This window comes from Ostrea edulis, chromosome 3, assembly GCF_947568905.1.
Source record: "Ostrea edulis chromosome 3, xbOstEdul1.1, whole genome shotgun sequence".
In the NCBI taxonomy this organism is placed as follows: Eukaryota; Metazoa; Mollusca; class Bivalvia; order Ostreida; family Ostreidae; genus Ostrea; species Ostrea edulis.
In genome coordinates, this window is record NC_079166.1 from 52,863,003 (window position 1) to 52,875,535 (window position 12,533).

A 12,533-nucleotide genomic window follows, 5' to 3' on the forward strand; every position below is an offset into this window, starting at 1 on the left:
AAAGAAATATAAGAGGAAAGATTCAGTGAATGTAAATATATAGGATTAAAACCAATTTGAACTTTTTGAAACTAAATCTTAATTTACAGGCAATTTCAGTATTGAATTCTTTATGATCTTATTTGTATGGGTGGTGGTGACAGGGGAGAATCTAATTGTATGGGTGGTGGTAGCAGAGGAAAATTTAATTGTATGGGTGGCTGTCTTAAAAATAAAGTGCCTTCCCTCCTTCCCCCCCCCCCCCCCATATTTTTGTTTTGCTGGAATAGCCCTGAACAACAGCATGCTGAGGGCCAGGTTGACTTTGGTGTGCTATGTGGCCCATGGACCTCTTGCTACTCATAAAATGCTTTAGAATTAGAGTTTTTTCCACTAAAACAATGAATGTGTTCTAAGAAAGTTTTATTTAAACTAAAAAACACACTTGTACCATGGGTGAAAAATATCATGTTAGGATACTTCCAAATATATGTTAAAATTCTGTTGTAAAACATATATATAACTGGATATGTACACTCTGACAGGAAACATAGTCATCGTAAGCAAGAAAATATTTACTGACTGATAAATCCTGTTTTATATTAGATGACATGCTGTTGACAAATAGACAAATTATGTTCACTATATATGTGTTAAAGTTGTATGGTCCAAATATCGACAGATTTTGTCCACTGTGTAAAAACACTGTTAAATTATCATAAGTATCTTTGAGGCTGTATGACATGTCATACATTATTTCATCTGTTTTGACCAGAATTATTTGGTTTAAATCGGTGTTTACAAACAACTGTCTCTCAGCCATCTCATGCTTATCTGTGTAGAGCTGTGTAATTTGTTACTACAGTACCTTGCCATAAGTTTAAGAGAAATAAAAATATCAAATACCTCTTCGTTATTCGATGTTGTATGCTCTTTCAAGTTACATGTAAACAGTTTGCGTATGATTATATACATTGTGTCGCATGGGGCTATTTTTAGATACCTGACAGGCTTAATGAACAGCAAATATATTCATATGGGTTCCCACTATATTTACTTTTCAAATAATCTTTTCACTATTTTCTTTTACATGCAGATGTTTTCAAGCATGTAATTAAGGGAACGTTAATAACTTTTAAAACTTATTTAGCAGCTAGCATTAAAGTAATTTTGTACACTGAAGAAAAATGATAGACGAACATTGGACCATACAACTTTTGAATTAGATAGATATAAATGATTTATTTTGGCTAAAAAAGAGAGATGGTGGAAAGCCTCAGGAAATCGGTTTTAGATCTTATAGGGGGTGCCATTGAATAACAACTATAATATTGCAGTCTTTTGATATAACATTTAAGCAGAGGAAAGGAAATTTTAAGTGAGAAAATCCTGATGTTTTGTTTTATAGCATTAGTGAGTCAATTTTTGTGGTTAAGTAGAGTGTAAAACAGCCATGACTTTCAGAGATTTATTTAGACGTGATAAATTAAACTGTTTAATATCCTAGATATCTTTATAAGTAATATTTATTGACACATATCCATGTTGGTATACAAGTCATGAGAAAAACTATCAACAACATCATTTCTAACCAGCTTGCTAGACATCAATGAGAGTCATTCAGTCTATAAAAGGACTTGTGTTTTGTTTCCTGTGCATAAAACATTTCAGTAGATATAGTCACACTCAGGTTTTAGTATTTACAGATTTGAATTCTTCAGGATTAACAATCTCTTATATGGGGTCAGCACCACAGTATCATTGGTCATACATGTATATAAATGAAATTTATCATTAACAGGACAATAACATGTTTTTCCTTTTCAATGAATAGTTTACAGGCAGAGCTATTCTCTTTAGAGAAGTGGACAGACATAACCCAAATCCACATGTAAGCTATGCCTGTCCACCTCTCTAAGACGAATACAGCCAGAGCATACATGTTTATTAGCCGAGTTGCAACGAAGTTGAACTCGGCTATTGGTTTGGTGATGCGGGCGGTTGGGCGTCAACAATTGGTTTCCGGATGATAACTCGAAAAGTTTACAATCTAATCAAATGAAACTTTGATATATTGTTGGGTACCAGGTAAGGAAGACCCCTATTGATTTTTCGAGGAAAAGGGTCAAAGGTCAAGGTCACAGTGACCGAATATAGATTGAAAATTTCAGAAAAATTTGGTTTCTGGATGATAACTCAGAGAGTTTAAATCCAAATCAAATGATACTAAAAGATATCGTTATGAACCAGGTAAGGAAGACCCCTATTGATTTTGGAGAAAATAGGTCAAAGGTCAAGGTCACAGTAACCAAAAATAGAAAGAAAATTTCAGAAAAATTTGGTTTCCGGATGATAACTCAGAAAGTTTAAATCTGAATCAAATCAAACTTCGATATATTGTTGGGTACCAGGTAAGGAAGGCCCCTATTGATTTTGGAGAAAAAGGTCAAAGGTCAAGGTCACAGTGACCGCATATAGATTGAAAATTTCAGAAAAATTTGGTTTCCGGATGATAACTCAGAAAGTTTAAATCCGAATCAAATGATACTAAAAGATATTGTTATGTACCAGGTAAGGAAGACCCCTATTGATTTTGGAGAAAATAGGTCAAAGGTCAAGGTCACAGTGACTGAAAATAGATTTAGAATTTAAAAAAATTTGGTTTCCAGAGGGTAACTCGAAAAATTTTAATTTGAATTAAATGAAACTTGGATATATTGTTGGATAGCAGCAAAGCAAGGCCCCTATTGATTTTGGAGAACAAAGGTCAAGGTCATAGTGACCGAAAATAGATTGAAAACTTCAGACAAATATGGTTTCTGGACAGTAACTCGAAAAGTTTAAAACTGAAATTAGTTCTTCACAATTATAAATATGCCACATCATTCCTGACTTTACAATGTATCCCATGCAACTCGGCTCATGCACCCCTGGGTGCATATATTGATTTTTTTTAAACAAATGATTACATCAAGAAATACATTTTTCCCCATAGAACAAAGCTATATAACAATGGATATAGATGATTATTTTGTTCCAACAATAATGCAAAGACTTCCACATTGAGCACATCACACAACAGATAGAGTGAATTCCATTTGTACCATGAGAGTAATGACCTAAGCCATTGAGCACATCACACAACAGATAGAGTGAATTCCATTTGTACCGTGAGAGTAATGACCTAAGCCATTGAGCACATCACACAACAGATAGAGTGAATTCCATTTGTACCATGAGAGTATAAATGACCTAAGCCATGGTGTTTCCAGGAGTTCACTTGGGCATGCAAAGGTCATTTTGATTAAAACCAAATTGCATCTGTCCAGTTAAAAAATTGCATTTGTCCCATGTTAGTAATGATCTAAGCTACAGTGTTTTAAGGAGTTCAGTTGGACATTATCATTTTGATTAGAGCCAAATTGCATTTGTCAATGAAAGATATTAATTAATGAAGGCTGTGGAAATGATTTGTCACTCCTTTAGTTATTTCTTTGAACAACCTAAATTATTAAGTAATACATACCATGTGAAAGAAATTATCTAAATGCATGTAATGAAATGCAATATCATTTCTGTAGTTATTTATTTAAACTATTCTGGTTAGAGTAAAAACTATATTCTGGCCAGAGTGAAGGCTATATTCTGGTTAGAATGAAAACTATATTCTGGTCAGAGTGAAAGCTATATTCTGGTCAGAGTGAAGGCTATATTCTGGTCAGAGTGAAGGCTATATTCTGATCAGAGTGAAAGCTATATTCTGGTCAGAGTGAAGAGTGAAGGCTATATTCTGATCAGAGTGAAAGCTATATTCTAGTCAGAGTGAAGGCTATATTCTGATCAGAGTGAAGGCTATATTCTGATCAGAGTGAAGGCTATATTCTGGCCAGTTGGGGAGTTAACCAAATGTGTAGATCGATGGTGTTATGCAGGGATTCTGCATGTTATTAAGGCTTGAAATTTTTAGATGAGTAACTATTTTTTTTTTTTAGATCTTCAGTGTAATGATTGTACAAAATGCATTTTACTGAAGATTCATTATAATGAGAGACTGTACTTGCATGCATGTGCAAAGTCTAGCTAGACAACAGTTATGGTATGTCTGAGTACAAGAGTTTGGCTTTTGAGTAATACCTATGTTTTCTGTTTCAGGGTCACAGGAAGACAATTTCTTACATGCAATGCGAGACTCTCCAGCTAGATATCCTTTGTAACATTTTGTCTACTGACTGAAATGTGCTTGTTTATCAGTTTCAGTTGATCACAGCATTAATGTGGATGGAAAGACTTGAATCATATAGATAATGGAATAAAAAGAAATAGCAATTTTCCTCTTGGGTTTCCTTGAAGGAAGTTGTTCTTCAATCCGTTAGACAATAATCATTCAGACAATAATGAAAAACAAAATATTTTCCCTCTTCCTGATAGTGATTTGGCCAGAAGGCTGTTGGTGAGTAATGGCTAGATTACCTGAAGGCTGTTGGTGAGTAATGGCTAGATTACCTGAAGGCTGTTGGTGGGTAATGGCTGATAGTGATTTGGCCTGAAGGCTTGTGGTGAGTAATGGCTAGATTACCTGAAGGCTGTTGGTGGGTATAATGGCTAGATTTCCTGAAGGCTGTTGGTGAGTAATGGCTAGATTACCTGAAGGCTGTTGGTGAGTATAATGGCTAGATTTCCTGAAGGCTGTTGGTGAGTATAATGGCTAGATTTCCTGAAGGCTGTTGGTGAGTATAATGGCTAGATTCCCTGAAGGCTGTTGGTGAGTATAATGGCTAGATTACCTGAAGGCTGTTGGTGAGTATAATGGCTAGATTAGATGGATTTAGCAAGAGGATTTTCCAGGGTCTTTCCCACCCTATAAGAATAAACTGATGATGGCCATTCACTATGTATTCAGTTACTGTTCCATGGTTGTCATTTGTTGATTTGGGATGTTCAAACTTTGTATGCATATTTACTGTTTATGGGAATTGCATCTTCAGGTCATTATACTAACATGCTAATGCAATGTTCAATATTTATTTTAAAGGTGAATGTATTTGTCTTTAATGCATAAAATAATTATCTCTTTCTGTGATATATATGTAAAATGCCTCTATTTGAATATTACCAAATTTAAGAATTAAATGTGATTGTATTTAAAGTATCATTACTCGATAAAAAGCATGCTGCCATTTGGGTTTTCTAAGTTTATCATAGAAAAATGAATAGTAGATGTCTAAAACATAGTAAAATGAAGCTGACATATCTTTGCTTTCTGACCCATTATTAATTGCTATAGAGTAGATCAGATAAACTTAGTGTGTTGAATACTAAATGAAGAGCATAATGTCTGTAAACCAGAAATGACTGTTGATCTTTAGTGTATCAAGGATCAATAATTTTCTTTGTGAATTCTTTAGATCTGCATGTCTATAAGATTTTCATCATTTCTGTATCTGTACAAAGAGCAATCAATATTTGTACTCAAGAAATTGGAACTCGTGTTGAAAAGTCACAATAGTTTTCAGTATTCCCCTTGTTATTAGTTTTCAGAGAGATCAGATCATGTTTCCATACATTTGCATTATAGATAATGGAAGAACCTGTAAGTTGTCAGATCTTTTGTATGTAAAACTTATACGGTACCAATTTTGATGCACCAGATTCGCATTTCGACAAATAATGTCTCTTCAGTGATGCTCAACCGAAATGTTTGAAATCCGAAATAACTATGAAGTTTTAGAGCTAAATACATGTATAGCCAAAAACAGCGTGCCAAAAAAGTGGAGCCAAATTCGTCCAAGGATAAGAGCTATGCATGAGGGAGATAATACTTAATTTTGAAATGAATTTCTAAATTTTATAACAGCAATTAAATATACATCCATATTTTCAAGCTAGTAACGAAGTACTTAGCAACTGGGCTGTAGTATATACAATAATATGTTGAAATCAAATGTAGATATATTATGTGCAGAAATTCTTTTGGCCATGCCCTCATTAGTCAAGCTTATTCACAGATGTGTGGAAGAGAAGACAAAAAATTCTACATCATTCAAATATATGTTGTACATATCAGTAAATTATTTATCTTATCCGAGCACAGATCAATTTTCACAACGCACTCATTTACAAGATTTCAACATAGCAATACTAGTTGTATTGATTTGATTTCTTCAGAAGATATTGTTGAATAATACAAATGGTTTGGACATAAGTTCTAACAACTATACAAGTTAATAATACACCAATACAAATGGTTTGGACATAAGTTCTAACAACTATACAAGGTAAAATGGTGATACACCCTCTGGTTTTAATGTAAAGAATTAATTTTATGATTTGTTTTCAATTAAGCAATTCATGACAACAAAGCAAACTAAATTCAAATATGGCTTTATTAGTTTTGACAAATTATTGGTTTAATCCACTATTTAGAACTTATCAGCAGTGGCAGATTTAGGGGGGGGGGGGGGGCAACCCCCAACCCCTTATTTTCTTTTTCTTTAAAATAATGTGTTTAAAACTCCTGATTTGGCACCAAAAATTGCTGAGTATTTTAGCTAATACTTGACTTTCACATGTGCACCCCCTTCCCCCACCCCCCTTTCCGGAAATCCTGGATCCGCTGCTGATCAGTATTGCAATCTCTGACAGTAGGTCTATATAAAAGAAAAGACAATAGGAGAGCAACATTGACCCTAGGAATTTGATTGATTTGAGAGTATGCAGCTCAGAATTCACAGTCAAATATCTATAGCCTGAACATGTAGCTCTAAATCATTTTAATAAAGCCACTCATTTTCTTAAAGATTTTCTATTTACTGTAAAAAAGCTCAAGATTCATGATCTTTCCAGCCTAAGTGATGCTTTATTGTTACTCACCGGAGTTGTGGTCTCCATTAAACTTCAGTAGAGCACAGACTGAGAGAATGAAGTATCAACCCCAAATTCATGATTTCACAATATCTGACCTAACTTAAATCATGACCTCACAGTCCCTAGCTCAGTTCAGAATATATTGCTAAGAATACTTTTCTCTGGAACATGTTTCTCCTTAACTGATGTGTCACCATCATTGAGGCTATAATCTGTTTCTTTTCGGTTTGGTCAATCATTGGGCTTGCAGGGTTCCATACCTATTTAGCCACTTCAGAACAAACTACAAATGAAGATGTGAGTAAATCATCACAACAGGATTCGCAATGTCGATGTGTCAACGTCTTTGTTCCTTTTATTTTTCTCACTATTATCAGTGTTTTACACAATATTTTCTCCTTGCTCAGACTACCAGACCCAGACAGTCTTGCTTTAGTTGTTTTTGTATATTTTATTTTCCTGTAGTGCTTTCTTAAACTAATACTCAAGTTTACCTCAGAGTCGCATAGGAAATTCATCTGTGTGATTTTAATATATTACTGAGGATAGTATTGTTTTGGAGACATCTGGAAATGGATTACATGTAATTTTTTCTTTAAGTTGCTAAATATACTTATTCCATTACAATTATTTTGTATGATGTCACTAAATAGTATCCCTATTTACAATCTGCCATTTTGATGTATTTGATGTATTTATTTGTCATTAGTGTTGTTGTTATTTTCCTTGACTGGTTTGTACTGTGATAGAGGCCATTATCTGTTTCTTCTCTGTGTGGTCTGTGGTCGGCTTAGCAGGATTTCATTCATATCTAGTAGCTTCAGAACAAACTACCAATGAAGATGTAAGTACCACACATGTGCTTCTGTCTGTCAATATTGCATAGTTAGGTTTCAACATTTTATTATTCAGGACTAAAATCATATACTGGAAATTTTTCTATCAACATACTTTTTGCGATTTGAGGTCAAAATGCTATGAATTTATTTTTGTGTATCAAAATTTTGCTAATCATTGCCTTGTTGCTAGAAGAAAATAGTGATTTCTAAGAAATTTATATGAGAATTATTTTGTCTTTCAAAAGCACAGGACACCATATACCTATCAATATTCAATGTTTATTAACTGTAACTAAAACAGTATGTTATACCTTATAATGAAAAGGACCAAGCAACTATGTTAAGGAAATTGATCAAATCATTTGTCTTATAACTTGACACATAACTTGGCCATTTTGGTTATCTTGTTACCTACCTTTTTAGGGTATATTTTAGGCTACTGTCTGATCCTGTAATTTCAGATAAAAGGTTCCTACTCTGCAAAGAGAGGGCAGGAGAATTTCAATCCCTTCAGTCAAGGATCTATATTCAGAAACTGCCTGGGCGTTTTATGTGGTCCCACGCCCCCAAGGTAATGAGATGGGACATATAAGCAGAATTCGTTGAAATGAGATAAAGTGTTGTAAATGATAGAGGAAGACAGACCAGCACGTACATGTCTTGATCACTTGTCTGGAGATGAGTTTATGTGTTGCTTTGGTATTACAAGAGAACTACAGACCCTGAAATGTACTACTACACCAGTTGCACGGTACGGTTCGGTACGCTTTATGAACGGTACGGTTCGTTTTCTGAACGGTACGGTTCGTTTCTTGAACGGTACGGTTCGCTTCTTGCACGGTACGGTTTGCTAAAAATAGCTGCACGCTTTGTGAACGGTTTGCACGTTTTATTAATGAGGTGGGCGTGGCCTGAACGTTTTGACTTCGTATAAATTGTACGTTTCGATAGTTTGTTTTCACTCGATCGGTCTTATTCGGCTCTTTGATTATCGGCTGCAGGATTTGTGGTTGTGTTAGAATGTGCACATGGGGAAATGAGACGTTATTTTTTATTGCTTCGATGGAATAATTCCATATTGATAACGTACATAAGAGTTATGAATAAAAGTTTTTAGAATTTGCTTAAGTCTAAGTCTTAATGGTTGTTATTACGTTTCAATTTGTTTTTCATTTCTCATCAGACATTTATTAATTTACGATTTTATAAAAAGTTGTTACATGAACTGCTCCCCGTCATGGGCGTGCGTAAGTGTAAAAACAAAGCGTATTAAGTTTCCGGATATAAATTACAGTGCCTAAATTGGAAAAGTTTTTAAGAAGAAGTGAATTTTGTTTTGAATACACTAAAGTCGCAAATGACACAATGATTATTTTCTGCACTTCACATTTATTGTGATTTATCATCGGCATTATGAAAGATCCAGGATATCTGCACGTGAAGTTTGTACGTCCTTTTTTGTCAGCATTCAGTCATTCATAATTAATAATGTTAGATATCTGTTGCATTTGTCTTTGAATCAAATAAAATGATGATAATACATATATATTCCTATCCTTTATCACGCGAAGTCCGATTTTCATTTCCCTGACTTCTCGGTGATTTTCACAGTTGATAACCCAGCTTCGTGATGTTTGAGGATAATGCTTCGAATAGCCAGCGATAGTCTACGACCTCCTTTCCCATCGGGCGCCATTGTGAAAATAATATACTGTGGCTGAAAAAGTGGGTCACGTGACATAAATTGCACGCTTTCTGCACGGTACGGTACGCTTTCGGGCTTTTGGGGGCGGGGTTTGCATAATATTATCCTGCACGCTTTCTGCACGGTACGGTACGCTTTTTGAACGATACGGTTCGTTTCTTGAACGGGACGGTACGTTTCTTGAACGGTACGGTTCGTTTTTTGCACGGTACGGTACGTTTCTTGAACGGTACGGTTCGTTTCTTGCACGGAACGGTTCGGTTCGTTTTTAAGGTGTAGTAGCACGTTTCAGGGTCTGTACATGTAAATATATCAAAGAATTAAAAGAAAAGGATTTTCAAAAAACAAGTGCTTGCAAAGTCAGAAAACCAAACTGAACATGCATGAAATATGTTAGAGGAAAAAGTGACCACATTGGAAATTGATATAGCAGTATATGTCATTTGAATGTATAATATTACTTGTATATAGTCTACCTCTTTTATAGTATGGTAATTTTTGTATGTTGTGATTTCCCTTTCAGCCTGATAGACAGTCGAGGCTATGTCATCCCAGACAGTTCACAGTCACAAGGGGTAAATACATCAACTGGCAAAGAGAGCAATGCTGTCAATGTTAAACATGAGTACTATGGATCTACTAACAATACTAAGGTGTGACCTAGTACTAACCAGCACCCCCAAACACCAAATAGTTTACAATTTCACTCAGTTTCATAGAGCTACAACAAACACGTTTATTTGTTTGGACAGATCTTTGTTTTTACTTAATCAGATTAGAGTTTTTCCTTTAGATTTTTTATAGTTGATTTGAGATACAGAGTTCTGGTTTCCCATATTTTATTATTAGTTCCTGTATATTATAGAATTACTGTGGATTTACAGTAAGTTTGAACGAGACATATCGGCAAGTACATGACGTGCTCCAGATAGTTCATTGGAAAGTTCTCGAGTGATTTTAAAGAGCGCTTTTGATTGGTCGGTTAAATTATAGGTAGGCGTTCCCAAGTATTTGGCATTATATTATCTCGTGCTTAACAAGTGTAAGTTTCACTGTTTGATTTCAGTGTAAGTTGCACAGTACGTAGCGTGAGATTCAATATTGGTTTTGATTTGACAACGGAGATTTGAGATTACGTTAATAAAATGTCTTGTAAAGTTTATCTTATATAAATTATACTAGAAATCTACATGTATAAAAGTAATGGGATATCTTATAAAGAAAAAAAAGATACAAGATATCTTGTAAACTTTAGAAGATATAACTTTTATGAGATACCTTATAAATTTGATCTTTTAAACAGGAATAACTGTGCCATACTTATAATCCATCGCAGTATCAATAGGTAAGGGAGGGGGGATACAGGGTGAAAAAGGCGGCCTCCGATATGTAAAGAAAAGGCAGGATAGCAATATCCCAGAATTCAAATAGTGTTGAATATTGAAAAGAAAAGAAAAAGACGGGATCGAAAATGCTGCGGGAAAAGGCAGGATCCGCAGTTGCCTCTATATCCCAATAAAAATTGAAAGGTTACTCCCTTAAATTCCTGTAGATACTTGTCAGTTTTAAGTGATCAGAAATTTCAGTACATGTTTCTATAGGCAATTTTGTCCGTTTAAGAACAATGCTTTTGTTTTGTTGCCTCTTTCACATTCGCAGTTTCCATATCGTTATTTTTAAATAATTCTCTCAGAGGATATTTTCGAAATCTTACAAAGCATTGGATAAGGGCGAGATCAAAAGATCGATGTCGGAAAAATTTCTAAATTCAAATAGTTAGGGGGAAGAGGGGGTAAAAACTCGTAAGTTTCTGGCATCCGACATCGATTACACTTTAGTGGGGAAAAACCTGACTTTAAAACCACATAATAATACATTTTAATAAACATTTAATAGTTTCAATGTACACTTTCATTTGTTGTACTTGTTAATCGATTAGTTTCAACATACTTCATATTTAGTTTTGGGGTGTCTTGGTGAGAACTATGCGAACTCAGTTTTCTCAAACATTGAACATTTGATCTCGCCCCTAAAATAATTTGTCATATTAAGTATTAAGTATTGTCATATTAAGTCAATAGATATTCTACTTCGAGAAAACATTTATTTTCAACACATGGCAGTTGGATGCTTTGATGTCTTTTACTGTTATATATACCCACATTTTCGTAAGAAATTCGGAAGTAACCATCGCTAGATACTGTTAATTGAATGAACAACGGCAAGTTCTGTGAATTCTAGCAAAAACTAGATTCCCCAAACCATCCCTCGCCTGTACATGTAACACATTATTAAAGAAATTCAGCATTTCGTTAGCATTAGACGCGCCTTCTATAACGTCATAATAAACCACAGCAAAGGTTGATTGTTAATGTTGCGTTACCGGCGTACCTTTGAACCTATATCGCTGGTCCACCCCTAACTGCATGTCCATGATTGCGATTACCCATTGTACGAACGCGACACTCGCTTCGTCAATATATATATATATATATACACGTATATATAACTGACTCGGCCTAAATTGCAATAAAATCAGTAGCAAAGAAGTTTTCAACACTTCGTTTGTGTTCAGATCACAGGGGCCCATCACGAATTGACCCTCTCTATTCTATATTTACATTTATTTGTAAATATAGAATAGACGATGTCAAATTTTAAGAAGACAAAAATTTCGTGACGAACCCCTGTGTTCAGAAGAAATATGCTTCTCTTGGATTTTCTTTGCAGTTTCTTGAAAGTCATTTCCCAAAAAATTTCTCGCAGCTCTACAAATTAAAGACACCGATGGTACATTGTCAGGGGTACAAATATTTCTTCTTAATAAATTTTGTCTGATTTCTCTATTAATATAGACTTGATTTCTTTTTAATTTCATACTCAATAAACAAAGGTACATCCGGTGTGAGCTTCGTTGGCTACACTTTCAGTGCAAGAGTTCCCATGACTGACAATTTTATAACGTGGCCTTTGCGACGCCTAATTTCTTACTGATTTTACCATAAAATAAACCCTCGGCATGTAATTTTAAAATCAACATCATTGTTTTAGTTGGTATTGGTTTTCCCTTTTTGCAGAGTCTCTTCCATCGTGCTAAAAGATTATGTAATGACACGCTAGTGTAAAGACACGTGTGCCCATCTAAA

At 34.7% G+C, this 12,533-nt stretch overlaps 1 protein-coding gene across 13 annotated transcripts in view; it reads left to right on the top strand.

Moving 5' to 3' along the window:
- Positions 1–12,533, top strand: part of LOC125673833 (palmitoyltransferase ZDHHC14-like) — a 72,306-nt gene that overhangs the window by 46,108 nt on the left and 13,665 nt on the right. For 7 of the 13 annotated variants that reach the window (XM_048910670.2, XM_048910673.2, XM_056158117.1 and 4 more), the window contains exons 6-9: positions 4,132–4,180; positions 7,585–7,687; positions 8,144–8,253; positions 9,911–10,040. In XM_048910670.2, coding sequence (XP_048766627.1) covers positions 4,132–4,180; positions 7,585–7,687; positions 8,144–8,253; positions 9,911–10,040 — 392 coding nt within the window. Of the gene's footprint in view, positions 1–4,131; positions 4,181–7,037; positions 7,141–7,584; positions 7,688–8,143; positions 8,254–9,910; positions 10,041–12,533 lie in introns of all 13 variants that reach the window. The other 6 variants (XM_048910671.2, XM_056158115.1, XM_056158116.1 and 3 more) reach the window with 3 other exon arrangements.